Raw genomic sequence first — 17,009 nt, 5'->3', positions numbered from 1 at the left:
CAGACGAGGATTTGAATTGTAATTTACATCAAATACCAGCATCCAAGGTAGCATTTGATCCCTCCTCTTTAACTTCCCATATGTGAAAGGAAAGCTGGCACCACACACACTGGCACAGTGGTAAACATCAAAATAAGCTTTGGTGTGTCTGAAGGCTGCCAGTCTCTCCACTTATGAGATGAGGACTCTGCATATGTCATTGCCAGTGTTAATGATGTCATCACACTTTTTGCACACCCAGCCCACTCTTACAGTGCTCCACAGTGAAATGAAAAAGAAAAGGATCTCCAGAAGCACCAAAGTGCATGGCCTGCCCCTCCAACACAGGGAATATGTGGTGGCAACCCATCATGGGAGGCAGTGAGTACACTGTTGCTCTCAGGCGATGCAGATGCACCATGGTTCACAGCTCAAGAAGGAACAGGGCAAGCTCAAGAGGGAAGAAGAGTTGGAGTCTCCTCATCCTTGCTCCCACAAGTATCAGGCAGCTGATATTTCCAGGGGAGCACCCAAGAGAGCATAGAGTGGTCATAACTTCTCTTTGGTTTGTGGCAGCAGGACCCGTTTCTGAAAGGAAAAGAAAAATGCCCAGTGTTAAAGTTTAGCTGGAGGGAATATGTGTTCTTATGACCTCAGTGGAATAAGAACCACATATATCATACACTGAGTCAGCTGCTCAGCAACTGAACAGGGGGCAGAAATTGTCCACTATTTTTTTATTTTGGAATGGATTTTAATTTCGGTATTTTCATTGTTTGTTTTATGACCACACATTGGAGGTGTTATTATTACCACTCCCATGGAAAATTCTATGAGGTAGCAACTCTCCAAGAAAAAAAGATTATCTCACTCCTAAGATGATCTTTTTTCTTGGGTGGGGAAAGGGGATAGAAGCTGTTGTTTTTCTGATGCATGCTGAAAAATGCTTAGGAAATATCACCTAATTTTCAGGGCAAAAAAGGGAGGCACTCGATGCCTGCAACTGATAGCCTGTTAGCCTGTGTCCTTGAAAAATAATATGCTACAAGGACAAAATGTGTAGTTCTGAAGTGTAGCTCTTTTATGTCTCAAAGTATCAGGAATAAGTGATTTTAATGGATGATTAAAAACTCTGCCCTCACTATTATTGCACTGTAGGAAGCTGCCATCAGCACTGACCTACTTGCTGCCATGGCAGAAATGCCTATTTCAGATGCTGGCCTAAATGCAGATGATTGTTGGTTGGTGCTTATCTGTTTGCAGTGTGATATCCTTAGAAAATAAATAACTTCTGCCAGAGGGCCTGTCTTATTTGGCAAGTAGGTTCAGTTCGGTTCTCTTTCCTTACCTGTACACTGGTGTGGGTTCAGCCCTCACAGATGACAGGCTCGTGAGCTCTGCTCACTCTTTAGTGTGCTTAACATATGAGTGAAGTGCTGTTAGTGCTGGACTGGGGGTTGTCAACCACAAGACCTCTGAAACTGTGCCAGAGAATCAGATCTGTTTTAAAATGTTAATTTTCTATGCTTTCAAGGGAGTTCTCAAGTTACATTTCCAAGATTCACCATGCAACCATGTAGGATTGTTTCTTTCCCATTTATGGATTTGGTGGGAGTGGTGGCAGTGAGGACTGAGCAAGTCAGTCAGTCCTGTGCTTCTTGGACCCAGGCTTTACTAGAAATCAGAAATTGCCATAATTTAACATTGCAGACACTAGCAACACTAGTGATGAAAAAAGAGTCAACAAACCTTGCTGTGTTGTTAAAGGCACCATTTTGAATATTAAAGGCTCAAATGTGGAGAAGGAAATGTTTTAGCTCATCTGGGAGGAGAAGTCCAGTTATTTTTTGATGTTGCTTGTATCCAAAGCACCTCCTGATGCACAGGCGGCACAACTGCATCAAGGACAGTGGCCCTGTAGAAAGAGTCAGGGAAAAAGTTACATACATGGCTTTACAGTGTCAAAATTATAAAACTGAAACAGTAGCTGTGCATCACTGCTCTCTCCACCTCTTGCAACCCACCTCTCACCAGGTTTTTACATTCAGCAGTGAAAAGCCAAACCTTCACCCACCAAAGGACATCAGTCAACCAGCAGTCCAGCCCATGACTAATCCACTCTGTCATTATACAGCTGCAATTAGCATCAACAGCATCAGCCTTTCCTTTTAAGCTGATCGAGTGTGAAGCAGTTTGTGTTGTCTGTGATTGATACTACCTTAAAAGTCCTTCCTTCCCTCACTTTCCCTGTGAGATCCAAATTTTCAGTCCACTACTTTCTTGAGATGTAATTCATAACAGTGACAAACACATAGCAAAAGAAACACTATATAATTCTTTATTTAAACTTCCAGATTAACTGGTCCCATGTTGATAAATGCAAGCCCTGCTGAAGAATCTTTGTCACTTTTTTAAAAATCTAAGTATAACACACTTATTGTTCTCCCATAATACACTTGTTTGGGTCACTTATCTTTTTCAGGAAGAGGTAGATCCTATGTGAAGTTTTAACTATTGTACCTGTCAGTGTTTATCCCCCCAGGGCATCATTCGCACAGGGGCCACAGTGTGGAGGGTGGCAGAGGACTGTGGGAGGGCAGGTAAGAAGGACAGGCATGGATGTGGGGGCTGGATGCTGGGAGTGGGAAGGAGATAAGAAGAGACACTGCAGAAAGTAAGACGGAGGTAAGTGAGCTGGGAGGGGACAGTTTAGGTGCCACTCGCCCATGCCTGCCTGCCTGGCAGCTGAGATAGCCATGCTCTGAGAGCTGAAGTGCTGGTGCTGGTAGAGGAGTGCCGTGCAGTGGGAAGGGAGGCTAGAGCAAAAATGCAGTGAGGTCGCAGCTTTGATCACCTTTTGAGACTTCCCTTATGCAGGACACCACATTTCGAACAGCTCTCCAAGGCTGAAAACTGCTGTGCTACCAAAAGACTGTGCAAAGGGCTGCACCCTTCTGCTAGGAGTAAGCATGTGACTTAGTTACCCTGTTCTTGGGTACAAAACAAGGCAAGCTGATATGGGGCAAGTTAAACTGACTATTGCCCTGTAACAGTGCACTTGTACTTCACCATTCTGATCCCAAAGGTAAATGTGACTATAAACCTCACATTTTTAAAAAAAAAAAAGCTTCCATTAAAAGAAAAAGCAACCAAACCCAAAACATCAAGACTTATCATAACACAAGCCATGACACTACACTGGAAAATATTTAGCAAGCACAAGCATACTCTTCAAAAACACAGCACATTTTCTGGATCATTAGCTCCCACCCACACGCAGGACCCTCCCTACAATGCAAGGAGAGTGTGAGGTGTTCCAGAAGCATGGTGAAGGTGTGGGAAGGGAAACCACAACATGTACCACATCTGCTCTGGGAAGGCAACTGGGTCAGCACACTCACCAGCTTGTCTCTGTTGGCAAAACACACTCCCTGCAGCCTGCCCAGCCATGGGCTTGGGGGCTCCTGTTCCCCAGCATCTGGGGTGTGGGGGGAGAGGAGCCATACTTGGGGGCAGGGCAGGGGAGAATCAGCTGGTGCAGAGGGGTCATGAGACTGGTGGGGTGAATGATCCCCACAGCACATTTCCAAACCTCTGTGTGAAACAAGACGGGTAGTATTTGCACCACTCTCCAGATTGCATTCAGCCAGCCAAAGAAGTCAGATATCAGCTGTCCTTCAGGCATGACCCTACTCAGAGAAGGGCATGTTGGAGAACATCAGCAAAACACTATTCCACAGAAAAAATCCATTCAGGCATTTATTGTTTCTGATTTTGATTGCTGAGTTTCACTTAAAAAAGTTCCTTACTGCCTGAGCTGTCAGCAGAGTTTCTCGGGCCAGCTCCACAGGGTGTGCCTGTTTTTCTATCTCAAATAAACAGGACACACACAGTGCCATGGGAGTCAGGAGTCAAGCAGAGCAGGGGTTGGAACTCAGAAAGATCACTGCTCTGTGCACCATAGATTAGGCTGGGAAACCAAATATCCGTTGCTCATGCATAACATGGACAGCGCAGTTGCTTCCATGCTATTATTTTCCTGTTACTATTTCAAGCAGGGCCTGATTCATCATTTTGTTATTCCAGTTCTACCTTGGTGTAAATTTCTCCATGGCAACAATCACATCAACGTGTAACTGGCATAATAAAGTCATGGACCACACCATCATCAGTTTAAAACAATGAAAATCCAGATTATTTAGTAATGTGTATAGCTTGATGACTGAGAGGAAATCTAAAGAAGACAAGTATACAAAAATGAACAGACACTATAGACCTTAGTCTAATTTCCCTCAAGAATGGCAAGTAACATTTCTTTTCATAATTAATTAAAGAGTTCATAATCAATAAAATAAAATTACCTGGAACTATTTAGTTTACATATACAAAATAGATACTTCCTAAAGTTTATAATTATACTGCTGGATTATTCAGCATGTAATGTTGGCCTTTAAAAAAAGCCTAGTGTTTAAATGTAAATAAATATATATATTCATTATACCATTCCTGCGCAGTTTTCCTTAATGCCCACCCAAAAAAAATAAAATAATACAGTCTTTCATTTTAAAGATACTTTTGCATCTGTGTAAGAACTTTGGCCCAAGAATCAAAGTTTAGCACAAAGAACTAGAAAACAAGTTCTTCGATATACTTTTTTTATTATCACATGCATTAAAATTTTTCTGGTTGCAAATTTGCATTTATACATTTGTGCTGAGACCAATATCCAGCACAAAACTGATTGTATAACCAAAGATGCCAGTCCTTGCACTCACTGGTTATCCTCAACTCCCATCAGAGGTGGTTTGCTGCCTGCATTTACTCCAGAGAACACTCCTGGCTCTACTCCCATCTCAGACACAAAGGAACTGGGAGATCCTCCCTAACTTCACTGGTTTATGTAACGAGAAAAAGCTACCATTAATTTCTAAGGAGTGTTTTGCTTGGTTTTTTCACCCTAAACACTATTACTCATTATATTGCAAGCTCCATAAGATTGCTCCCCAATGCAGTAGATTCACAATCCAAAGGTTCAAGATGGGTTATTATTCTTACCATAACCACTGTTAGAGAGACACTATATTCTGGCACTAGAAAACATAGTGTCCCTATGCCAGGGAACAGAGGCAAGCTTAGTTATTCAAGGTTTTTTGGTGTTAGTAGCCTGGAATAGCACAGCCTTTTGCAAAAGTCTGCATAGTTTTTCCCTAAATAAAACAAGAACTAAGGGGCACCTTCTCTCTGCAGGAACAGTTGGCTCACAGGACTGCCAGGTGGGACCAGCTCAATCGGCCTCTTGTTATCAGCGTTCTTCACCCAAATGTCTGCTCCAAAGTCCATCAGCAGCGTCACCAGCTCCACGTTGCAATTCCTGGCAGCCACGTGCAGAGGGGAGTCCAGGCCTTTGCCAATGTTCACATTTGCTCCTGAACACCAACAGATGACAAAGAATAATGTCAAAGAATAATGACTATACAGTAGCTTATTTCCATTTACTGTACTAGCTGCTACTGCTCCGAATAACACATAAATGATGTAGCATCCAGGTAGAGGGGGACTGCTTTATGCTTGGGCTTGGTACTGCAACTTGCACATGCACAACTCACAGTGGTTGAGGAGCAGTGGGGTTGTGACTAAGAAAATGATCCCAGAGGAATGGTACATGAGGAAGTCCTTCATCCACAGCCCAGCTCGTGGATATCTTGAAGCAGGACAAAGGTATAGTTCCACCTATGTCCCACCTTTACTCCCCATCCCTCAATATACATGCAAGGTTTCAACATGCTCTGTACTGGAGGCTTAAGCTGGTGGAATCCCCAAATGCCAAAGTATCTATTGGGTAAAAAATGTAAAGATGGAAAAGTTCTAGAGGCCCTTGGTAGAAGAGGGTATAAGCATCCCTGATGAGAATTCCCCCATTTGTTACTCTGGAATAATGGTTCCTAAAACACCTTAAGAAGGGTGAGCTGCAGAGCTAATTCAAAACCATTTATAATGTTTTTATAGTACACATTCCTATATATAGGAGGCAGCAAAAAATAAACTATCAGAAAAAAAGAAAACAGCAGCAAACATTTAATATTTAGATTAAGTTATATTTGACTTCTTGAGAAAAGAGGTCCAGACACCATCAGTCATGTGAAATACAGAATCAACTATCATTTTGTTGGAAGCTGTAAAGCTTAGTTCCTGGGTCAAGAAGATCTTGGTCACCCTACTACCACATTCAACCCAGAACTGCCATTAGGAGTGAAACCTCTCCAGGTCCCAAGGCAGGAGGGTTTCTAAGTCTTTGAGGCAAAGATAATCCAAAGATAGCTGTTGCAGGAAACAAAAGTACACCGTTCTTTATTTTTATTTTTACCTGACTCAAGCAGCTTCTTGGCACAGTTCACTTGCTGGTTATCACAAGCTACATAAAGTGGAGTACCCAGATGCTTGATGTTGTGATCTATATTTAGCCCATGGAACACAAGGAGTTCAACACATTGCACATGACCTTAAAAGGGATAAAGGAAGAGTCAACTCAGAGAGATCAGACTTTTTTTCTCCCCAGCAAATTCTCTGTTGCAACGGTGAAGTTTGGCAAAGATTCAATGTTTTTTCAAGAAGTGGTAGTGTAATACTTTCATCCATTCCAGTGTATCCAGCCTGGAGAACAGGAGTTGCACAGCCACACTCAGCAAAACAGGCTAAAGGCCTCATATTTTATCTGATTTTATCTGATTCATTTCAGATGTCTACTGAAGATGAGATTAATCCCTCTGTGTTTCTCTCCACTGCTTTTGAAGATAGTCAGACTTCTCCTTCAAATGTCCACATTTTAGGTGGCTGACTTGGATAATGCATCCCCTTCCAGGTGTCACTATGTGAACTCAGAGGATCTGACACTGAGCTGACCTGCCCTTGATGAGCTGTAGGGGTGGGAAGAACCGCACCCCTCATGATGAGACCAACTAGCAAGGCATTTTACATGACCCAAACTGAGAAAATTATCTTTATCTCTCTCTTCTACCTCAACACATTGCTAGCAACTTGGAAAAGAGGGCTGATGCCTGTGAGGTTACCTCTCTTAGCAGCTTCATGGATGGGGGATGCCAAATCACAGGGTGGGTGTAGGCTGGCTCCATGCTTCAGCAATAAATTCAAGCAAGCCACACTGCCACTGACACAAGCACTGAACAGAGGAGTGTGCCAGTCAACAGTCACTCCATTCACCTGGGGGAAAATAACTCAATCAGGCATTTTATTTGTCTTCTTGTTATTTTAAAATTGATGACAATTATCTAGTTTCTCATAAGGCAATAGGATTCTCAATACTTTTTATTTAATTCCGTGCCAAAACTCCCTGGTGCTTCTGAAGATTATGACTTTTTATTAACATGATCATTAAAAATATACTTTTTTAAATTGCACCTAAACCTCTCCTGCAAAAAATATATTTACTCAGTGCCACTCCAGGGTCTCTTGGGAGTTATCAAGTTAAATGTGTGCCCATTTCTCAGTCATCTCAGCTGAAACACACCTGCCCAAAGCTCTCTCCTGAAATTGTGCATTTCTGGTTGAAAGTATGCAGCACTCCCCTTCTTTTACTTTTTTTACATATTTTTTTTTTAATTTTAAACTAAAAGGTAGTATATGTGTTAGTCAACTTTGACATTAGCTTCAAAAGTAGTGACCATGAGACACCATTTCACCATTTTACTTGCATGTTGTTTTTATTTTCTTTCCATTTTATTATCAGTTGATCCCAGCAGTCCTACACCTCTACTTGAAACTCTGCATGTTGATACCAATGAGATTAATGTGTGCAGAAAATAAAATACACCCTTAACTGCTGAGAGATTATAAACCCTTTGCAAGATGAACTTCCCCTTGTTCTTGTAAATTACGAGAACATTGCATCTTCATCTAAAGAACATTAATACCTGTTGGTTATGTCCCTGCTTTCTGGCTTGCTATGTAAAGAAGTGCATTTTACATAAGTACCTTAAGCAGAGGTAAGTACAGAGTGTAAATCACAGTGATATGCTGCCATGGCATCACTTAGCATTAAAATGTGGTAATACAACATACTAACACTAGAGACAACGGCCTGTCCATCATGTACTCACCTGAGCACCGTGTTTTAATAGGACACTGGCACAAGCAGCATGACCCCCTAGGCAGGCTTCATGGAGAGGAGACACCTGGTCCGCTGTAACAAGGTTAACATCACTCCCCTGATAAGATAAAAGAAAAAATCATTACAACCAGTTACCAAAAGGCCCATACAAAACAACAATAGCAACAACAGCAACAACCCCTTTCTGGATTTAAAGTTGTATGTAATCAGACTTCCTCAACTGCCTGTAGCTTCTTATCTCAAAAAGTAAGCAGATCCTTGTGATGCTTTGGCTGGAGTGGATACTGGCACAGCATACAAGAGGTCTTTTCTTCTACACACTGCTAATCAGCACAGAAAGCTGTAATGGACTGTCCAATGGCACAATACAGACATCCTGTTATGAACTCAGCATGATTTTTTTTCTAGTACACCATGAATAGCAAAATATGAAATAAATAATAATAATAAAAAATACAAAAAATTACTACTAAAGCTCTTGGCAGGGTTGTGACTGCTGCCTTTTTATATCACTGCTTAAGCCTTCTGACCTCCTGCCCACTGAGTCTGCGGTTGTTTGACTGGGTCCAATCCAGAAACGCTCTTGAAGTGTTTTCTGCCCTTTGCAGCAAGGCACCCACTGAAGGAAAGCCAGTCCCTGTATTAGAAACCATTGGTTTCATTCTACAAGATCTTTTGTTTCTAGCAAGGGCTTCAGAAGGTTAAGCTGGAAGAGTCCAATATCCTTTCCCTTTCCATCAACTCCTCCACTAGCTAAATTCAAGGATTTCAAAGAAATGAAGTGGTGACATTCAGAAATCACTTCTCCCTAGTCCTATCCTTCTGCAGCAGCAGCAGGACCCCAGGATACCCTCGGGCACTTCAGAAACAAATGTGTGAGTGGATGAATTGAAACCTCAACACAAGTTAAGATGAGTCCAGAGTTGTCCCCCAAATGGGACACGGAGCTGCAGAGGGAATCCCTCAGCCATCCAGAGATCCTGGCAACAAGGCTCCCATTACTTGCACCAGAACTAAAGTATCACCCTGGATAGGTCAATGCATCATCAGCTTAGTGCACAGAGCTTGTGCTGGGCGAGGAACTGGGAAAAAAACCTGCTACATGGAAATTTCACTGCAGTCTGGTCAGCATGATTTTCTCACCCTGGAAGTTTCACAGTAAAGCACAGATCGCACCCAACCACTGAACAAACCCAGCAGAGACCACATCAGCCTGGTGGAGGAGTACCTGTTCAATGAGTTTCTTCACAGTAAGCAGACGCCCACGGATAGAGGCTTCATGTAGAGGAGACCAGTCTGAAACAAAGTCTGTATAAAAAGAAAGACAGGAAGGAGGCTAGGAACTCCATCAGCATACTTTACTTCAACTCTGTGACCTCTCTTCTATTTTATTTATTTGACCTGCCAGGCTTTCCTTGGAGCAGCTGCTGGGAGGGAGACAGATAAGAATGACTTCTCTCTGAGTGTGTTTTTAACTCATCCTGTGTTTGCACTGAGCAGCTGTACTCCCTTTCAGAAGACTGGAGAGGGATTTGCAGAACATCACCTGACTCCGGCTGAACTTGTCCCTCTCTTTCAATTATTTCCAGTGCCTTTGCTTTCATGAACTCATTACATTTTACCAATTAACTCAAAAGAACTTTTGAAGAGAGTATGGCTGCCCAGACATTTACCCCTGCTCAGAGCTGGGCTAGGGTCAGTACTTAGCAAGAGAAGGTACCAAAGTACAAAGAGGTAAATTGTGCTACCTATTAATTTTGCCTTTCAGTGTTCAGTGTTTGGTGTGAGTGGTGCATTATAAGTAATAGCTGTGTTTTCTGTGTTATTGAAACCAAAAGTGAGGTACAAAACATATATACCATGTAAATATTAATAGAAGATCTTCAGTATTACAGATTTTATCGCTCAGAGCCAGCTGACAGCAATAATCCCTCTGGGAGATATTTACCTCCTTCAGCATTCAACAACTCAGAACCCAATGCCTGGTCTATGTCAATAGCCCAGGTTCCCCCTGGGAAGGAAGGGAAGCATTTCCAGAGGGCGCTTTACCTAACTTCTTTTGGAAACACATTTTGCTGCTCTCTGAAGATGTCCCACTCTTCTTCCACTAACTACAGAGAAAACCCCAACGACTGATTTGCTGGATGAGTTGCTGAAGTTTTCAGGATTATACTAGACTACATATATGGAATGGAATGCTTATCAGCGAGAAGTCCACTTTCAGCAAAAAGATCCTAATAAGCCACCATAATTCTTTAAAATAACTTTTACAGATAAGGTGATGATGTCAGTGCTCATACAAGATTCACAGATCTCGTCTCAGGTATGACCATGCATGGGAGACCTGAACCTCTCACGACCAGTGTCTTGCCCCTTGTGACTATGCCATGGTGTGCTGTAAAGAGGTGGTGACCAACTGTGTCAACCATCTCCCAGCCTGTTGGGCTATTGCTCTCTCACCTTCAAGGGTGGTCAGCAAAGGAGCACAAATTTAAACAACATGAGATCTAGTATATTAAGGTTTAAAATGTGTCTGTAATTGAAAAATTCTGCACCTATGTAAATGGTGACATGAAGATGGTGGTATCTGAAATATGTTTTTCATCATACACAGAAATCTTTGCCTGCATAACTATGTTAGGTAGGGGGGGTGACTTTTGCTGGCATTGTGGCTGCAAAAAGTCTGCTATAGATTTATAGTTATTCTTGCAAGACTCTTTTAAAACTGTGCAATACATTTGTGTAGTTGTTCATATAGGCAAAAGGATATTTCTGCTATGACAATACAACATTTTGAGCCACTTCATGTCCACCCCAATGATTATAAGTACTTGAAATGAACAGAGGAATGAACTCAGGAAATCTGGGTGATGTATATCAGTTCCCTGACCAACCTAGTGGCCTTCTGCAATGGAGTGACTACATCAGTGGACAAGGGAAGGGCTACAGATGTCATTTATCTGGACTTTTGTAAGACCTTTGACATGATTCTCCACGACACCCTTCTCTCTAAATTTGAGAGAGATGAATTTGATGGGTGAACTGTTTGGTGGATGAGAAGTTGATTGGATGGTCTCATTCAGTGGGTAGTGACCAATGGCTCAATGTCCCAATGAACATCAGTGACAAGTGGTGTTCCTCAGGGATCTGCACTGGGACCAGCATTATTCAATGTCTTCATCAAGCCATAGAGAGAGGGACTGAGTGCACCCTTAACAAGTTTGCAGATGACATCTAGCTGAGTGGTGCAGTTGACACTCCTGAGGGATGGGATGCCATCTAGAGGGATCCAGACAAGCTCAAGAAGTAGGCCCATAAAAACCTCATGAGGTCCCACAAGGTCAAGTGCGTGCAAGCTGCTGCATCTCAGCTGGGGCAACACCTGGTATCCATAGAGGCTGGAGTATGTCAACCATATCCTGGTCTACATCAAAAACAGCATCACCAGCAGGTGATTCTGCCCCTATGCTCTCATGAGATCCCACCTGGAATACTGCATACAGCACTGGGGTTCTCAGCATGGGAAAGACATGGACCTGTGGGAGCAGGTCCACAGGAGAGCTTCAAAAATGATCAGAGGGATGGAGCACCTCTCCTCTAAGGAAAAGCTGTGAGATTCAGGATTGTTCAGCCTGGAGAAGGGAAGTCTCTGGGGAGACCTCACTGCAGTCTTTCAGTACTTAAATGGGCATATAAGAAAGATGAGGAGAAACTTTTAGCAGGGCCTCTTGTGACAAGGGGACAAGGGGTAAAGGTTTTAAATGAAAAGGTTAGATTTTGACTAGATATAAGAAAGAAAATTTTTACATTGAGGGCGGTGAAATACTGGAACAGGTTGCCCAGAGAGGAAACATTCAGGATTATGTTGGACAAGGCCCTGAGCATCTTGCTCTGGTGGAAGGTGTTCCTGCTCATTGCAGGGACATTAAAGGTATCTTCAAACCAAAACTATACTATGACTCCATGAATTAGCTTCTAAAGAAATGTGTAATTTTTGTTATTAGCTTCATTTGAGCTCTGCCTGCCTCCTTCTATGTTCCATGGGCCATGTCCCACAACAGACACATAGTTTCAATAAGTTCAGAAACATCCTTTTGCTTTAGCAGATGGACAGCCAATTCCAGAAGCTGCAGTTCTGGTCTCATAAGGGTAGCCAAACTGCTACAATTATTAAAGCATAGAATTAACCGAATAAAATAACTTTGCTCTAAAGTGATGTCTGTCAAATTGATGCTTATCTGGCTGCGCTGTTGTTCTTGCTTATCCGGCCTGTATTACTGTTGTTTGTGTTTCCAAGGTCTGTAAAAAGCTTTGTCCCATTTAGAAACTAATGCCATTGCCCAATTTGCATGAGCTGTAAGGGAAGTATGTTTATAGAAATTTTAAAAATCTAGACTGAAGAACAAGTTTTCTGAGCTGCAACTTGATCTTTTTTTGGCCACACAAATATAGGCAGGGGTTTGTGCAATCTACCGACTTGTTATATCATCATGTCAGCATTCTGGTTACAAAGAGGGATATATCTATGTGCAGATTTTATCCATTCAGCCCTTATTTGAGAAAATACAGGTTTCTACTGATACTAAAAAGAGCCAGATCATTTGTGGACTGACCATTAGCATGTAATTTTGCCAAGCTGTAACAATGAACTGAAAGATTGACCATATAAGCATCAAAAACAAATGTTAGTGGAAAAAAAAAAGGTATGTGCTAACACATCATAATCCAGCTGGGAGTTCTATACTGAGAGGAACCAAGAGTTTTATTCTAGATGGAAGTGGAGTGCTATGGAATCCTCCACACGAGCCTCGGATACCTTGCAAAGAGAGGTCTGATGACTGATGACTAATTGCCATGGCGTATTTCCAGATCTGCAACCATGAACTGCATGGCCCCAAGCTGATGTCTCTCCTGCCCTATCTCCATCTGCAGCAAACACCTCCACCCTGAAGCAATACCAGGGAGGCAAGCCCTCCAGAAGGGAAGGCAAATTCCCCCAGCTTCTGCACCAAGGGCATCACCTTTTGGCAAACAACAAAATTTCTGTTTTCTGCCTGCTCCCGGCCGGAATGTGTGTTTCTTGCCTGGAAGAGGAGGGAGGCTGCAGTGGATTTTCATATCTCACATCCCTCTTCTACACAGCACAGGAGGCACACTGTCAGTAATATAAATGATCAGTATTTATATTTGATTAAGGCCTAAGGAAATGCCAGTTCCAGCTGTCCATGGTCTTTCAAAATTCTGAACTAGTGACTTTTGGGAAAGTGTTCAAAACCTTCTGCCCTCTAAAGCTGCCTGTGAAGCAGCAGGACCAGTGAACATGGGTGACACATCGTGTTCACTGTATGTACTGCCGCTGGAACAAGGATTTCTGATTGCCAAAATTATGTACAACTGCTCTTTCACAGAGAGACAAGATTTTTCATCCAAATTTGAAATTTACCCACCTTAGTCCACAGGCAAGCTGAGTCAGACCCCAGTCACAGAATCACAGGCACCCTCTGTGCCTGTCCCTGGCTGGTTTCCTTCCACGCTCGTCACGCACGGTGCAGCTTGAGAGGGACTTTGAAGACCTTTCAGTGAAGGTATGCTCTTGCATACATATTTGCAGACACAAAGGCACTACATAGAACAGCACTAAAAATGGTATTTTTCATATGCAAAGACCATCCCTTAAAGTTTGTGATATATGTTGCCTGAGCCAAATACATTCTGGCTGGAAGTTGCCAGCAGAGTTTATTGACAGGTGAACACAAGAGGAATGGACTGAACCCTGATTTTCAAAGGACCAAATTATCTGTGTCCAGCAGTGCACCATAGGGGATCTCCTCCTTCCAGCCTCCATTTTGCTGGAGCTCATCTCCAATGTGGTCCTGGTTCAATTCATACTGTTAATAACATCACTGTCCCTTCTCTCCCACTCCAGCCTCAGGATGCACACATATGACACACATGAGGAAAGGCAGACTACACAGCAGATAGACCGATCAACTGTGCATTGTGGTTTTATGGTCTTAACTTTCAATTTGGTATGAGTGGAAGCATCCTGAACAGCCCAGGAAAAGAGTGAGGACAGTGTGAAGTCACATTTTCTTAATTTGCCTCTTTCCCTCTACAGTCACCACTAGATGAAGGAGTAACTTCATAGAAACAGCTATGTGGAACAGGACCGGCTAAACTGTTATGTGAAGTTATAAATTACTTGTCTTTTTTCACCATGCCATATTTTCAGTGGCTCTGGTCCAGACACAGAGCAGTGATTAGAGTGAGACCATTTGTCTGAATAACTGTTTGCTGTTATGTGACCACAACAGCATTGGTCACAACTGATCACAGTGCCATTGCAGAAGAACCCACCAGGGTTGGTGGCTCAACCTGGACAAAAACACTTAGGTTTGCTCATCTGAAAGAAAAGGAGAAACGATGCAATAAAGGAAAAAAGGAAAAAGAAGAAGAAAGATAACAAAATAAAAGAAAAAAATTTTAAAATTAAAAATAAAAGAAAGAAAAAGAAAAGAAGAACTGAGCCAGTGCTGAGAGCTTCCAGCTGGCACTAATTTAAGTCAAATATGCCACATTGCCACTTGTTTTTCAGTGTGCTGTGGTTCAAATGCTGCATTTGTTTCTGCTTGTACAAACTGCAGTAGAGTCAAATACCCTTTTCTATGATACACAAAAAAAACAATCAAAATTTCAGTATGGAGTAGAAATAGCTTTTTAAAAATCCCTTCCAAAGTGCAAAGGCATGACAGCATTTTGTGGGACTGATTGTGGACCTGTTGAAGCTGGACATAGGTAGCAGCACATCACTGCAGCCTGACCCTGTCCTTTGCTGCCTCCGGCAGAGTTGACGGCTTGTGGTGGGGTAGGAGAGTTACTTACCCCTCATCAGCGGGTTTGATGGAGACATTGCAGACGCCTGGCCTCCAACTGCTTGCAATTTGATGGCATTTTGATTTGTTCTCTCATCATCCATCTCAGCTCTGTCTGTCCAATTTCTGTTTTTTCACTTTGTGGTTGGTCTCCAGAGTTCAAATTCCATCGTCCCCGGTGAGCCCCCAGCGGTCAGAGTGATCTATGAAGCAGACTCAGCACGCATGAGTCAAACAGACTTTGCAGCAGCCCGGGACATGGTGCCGGCAGCACTCCGTGCAGAAACTCGAGTACCTGGGTTGGGATTTAACGAAGCAGCTCCCTGACTGCCCTGGTCAGCAGCCAGCGATCCAGCAAAGTGAGAGATGTGCCTGATGTCACATCCTCTCCAACACGACACCCAATCGGGGCGCCCGCAGTCAGTTTTTATCAGGAAGGAAATTCTTAGTTTGCCAAAAAAACAAGACAGAAAGAGCTAGTTCAACTAGTTGAGCAAACTCTGCCTGCAGGGGATTTGCAAAGAAAACCCGCAGAGACACGAGTGCGCAGATCTGCACCGCTCCCCAGAAAGTTGTGCGCAGGAAACTTTGCTGTGCACCTCCCTGGACACAGCACGCTGTACAAAACCACCCATCTTGTCTGCCAAGCCCTAACAGGATGAAAGAAAGGGAGAGCTGATCGCCTGCTGCACAGCAGTGATCACTGCATATTCTACAGATATTGAAACCACATGTCTGGGGAGCTGCACTTCCCACTGGAGGCCCTGTGCTCTCTGTGTGGAGTGGAAATTGCAGCCCTGTGTGGACTTGTGTCTATTTCCCCTCTTCAATTGATTTTACTGAGTTACAGTCGTACCAGGAGTTTTGTATCTAAGCAGTGCCCTTTTATTTTTAAGTAATTTCTCAGTCTAAACAAAACATCATGACTCTACTAGCAAAAAAATCGCAATATTTGTTCAGGAGGACCTTCACCTCATTTCTCTGGGTCTGTTTGTTGAAGTTCTGTTCTCACAGATCATCTCTATTTGCACTTTTTTCTTTCCTAAATTTTTTCTTTTCCCAAAAACAAGCACAAAATCCTGTTTCTGTCACTGAATATTTGCCCGTTTGTGTGCAAGCGCAATTAGGCAGAACTTCCATGCACATGTCTAAACCATGTAAACATTTCCGTTTTTGTTCTGTCTGGCTACTAAAGCAAAATCTGTGTTTGTGTATGTGGGGATTCGAACTTGTTAAAGCTAGTCGGATTCTGAGCCTAAGAAATTTGGTCTCGTTTTTATTCCTATCTGTAACACATGCAAGAGTTCTGGAATTATATTTAGGATTTCTTTATCCATATCTTTAAAAATAATCAGCTATGTTAAAACGTGCAAGCAGCAGCTGAACATCATCCCCAAAACCTGCCAGTGGGAAATCTTTGAAAGCAAGGTGGGCACAAACTGGTGCACAACTGCTGATGAGATATGGATGAGGATAGGGCCAGCCCTTTCCATGGCTCTCCCTGCTGAAAATCTCTTGCCTCCTGGGTTTGGCCCCACATGCTAGATGCGAGCTGATGCTTCAATCTGATTGGTAATTACATTTGTGTCCTAGCCATTGAAATTTCCACATTAGAACTGTTGTGGGAAAAATATGTAAATGGAGAAAGTGGTGTAAGTATGAGTTTTGTTGATTAAAATGTAAAAGGAGTGGAAAAACTAATTTTCACCTTTGATGTTACTTGAATTTAGTGGTTTGGTTGCCACATGTTATGTATAATCACATCTTTAGCAATATTACCAAAAATGTCAGCAATTCCACCGCTAAAAGGAGTCAGCATGTGCATCCAAATGTGCAATGATAGGGTTATAAGTGAAGATGTATTAGTTAAGAGCTTTAAATTCAACAATATTAAGGACGATTCTACAAGACAGAAATCCCTTACTGCCTAGTCACCCGTGGACAGGGAGACTTCATGCTTTGACCAAGAGACCTGCTGACTGATAGAGTAATCACTTTCATAATTTGTTATTGGTTTCATATATTTTGGTCAC

At 42.6% G+C, this 17,009-nt stretch overlaps 1 protein-coding gene across 1 annotated transcript; it reads right to left on the bottom strand.

Moving 5' to 3' along the window:
• Positions 1-429: 429 nt before the first annotated feature.
• ASB9 (ankyrin repeat and SOCS box containing 9) lies at positions 430-15,080 on the bottom strand. The gene is made up of 8 exons (XM_027738183.2): positions 14,987-15,080; positions 9,333-9,412; positions 8,094-8,201; positions 7,047-7,197; positions 6,344-6,478; positions 5,214-5,405; positions 1,729-1,894; positions 430-567 (listed from the first exon to the last, which is right to left on the bottom strand). Exons 1-7 carry the CDS (start codon positions 15,078-15,080, stop codon positions 1,770-1,772), a joined length of 885 nt encoding a protein of 294 aa, XP_027593984.1. The 3' UTR covers positions 430-567; positions 1,729-1,769.
• Between the last annotated feature and the right edge of the window lie 1,929 nt (positions 15,081-17,009).

The sequence above is a fragment of the Pipra filicauda genome, unplaced genomic scaffold, assembly GCF_003945595.2.
Source record: "Pipra filicauda isolate LSUMZ 115617 unplaced genomic scaffold, ASM394559v2 scaffold12_size5214236_pilon, whole genome shotgun sequence".
NCBI lineage: Eukaryota > Metazoa > Chordata > Aves > Passeriformes > Pipridae > Pipra > Pipra filicauda.
Note: the sequence above shows the minus strand (reverse complement) of the source record. Positions and strands in the feature narration are given on the sequence as shown.

Coding starts and splice junctions, on each gene's coding strand:
- ASB9 (XM_027738183.2), bottom strand. CDS start 15,080: ATGGATGATGAGAGAACAAATCAAAATGCCATCAAATTGCAAGCAGTT. Junction 8,202..9,332: donor TGAAGAAACTCATTGAACAG/GTACTCCTCCAC, acceptor TTATCTTATCAG/GGGAGTGATGTTAACCTTGT. Junction 5,406..6,343: donor CAAGAAGCTGCTTGAGTCAG/GTAAAAATAAAA, acceptor GTTGGTGTTCAG/GAGCAAATGTGAACATTGGC.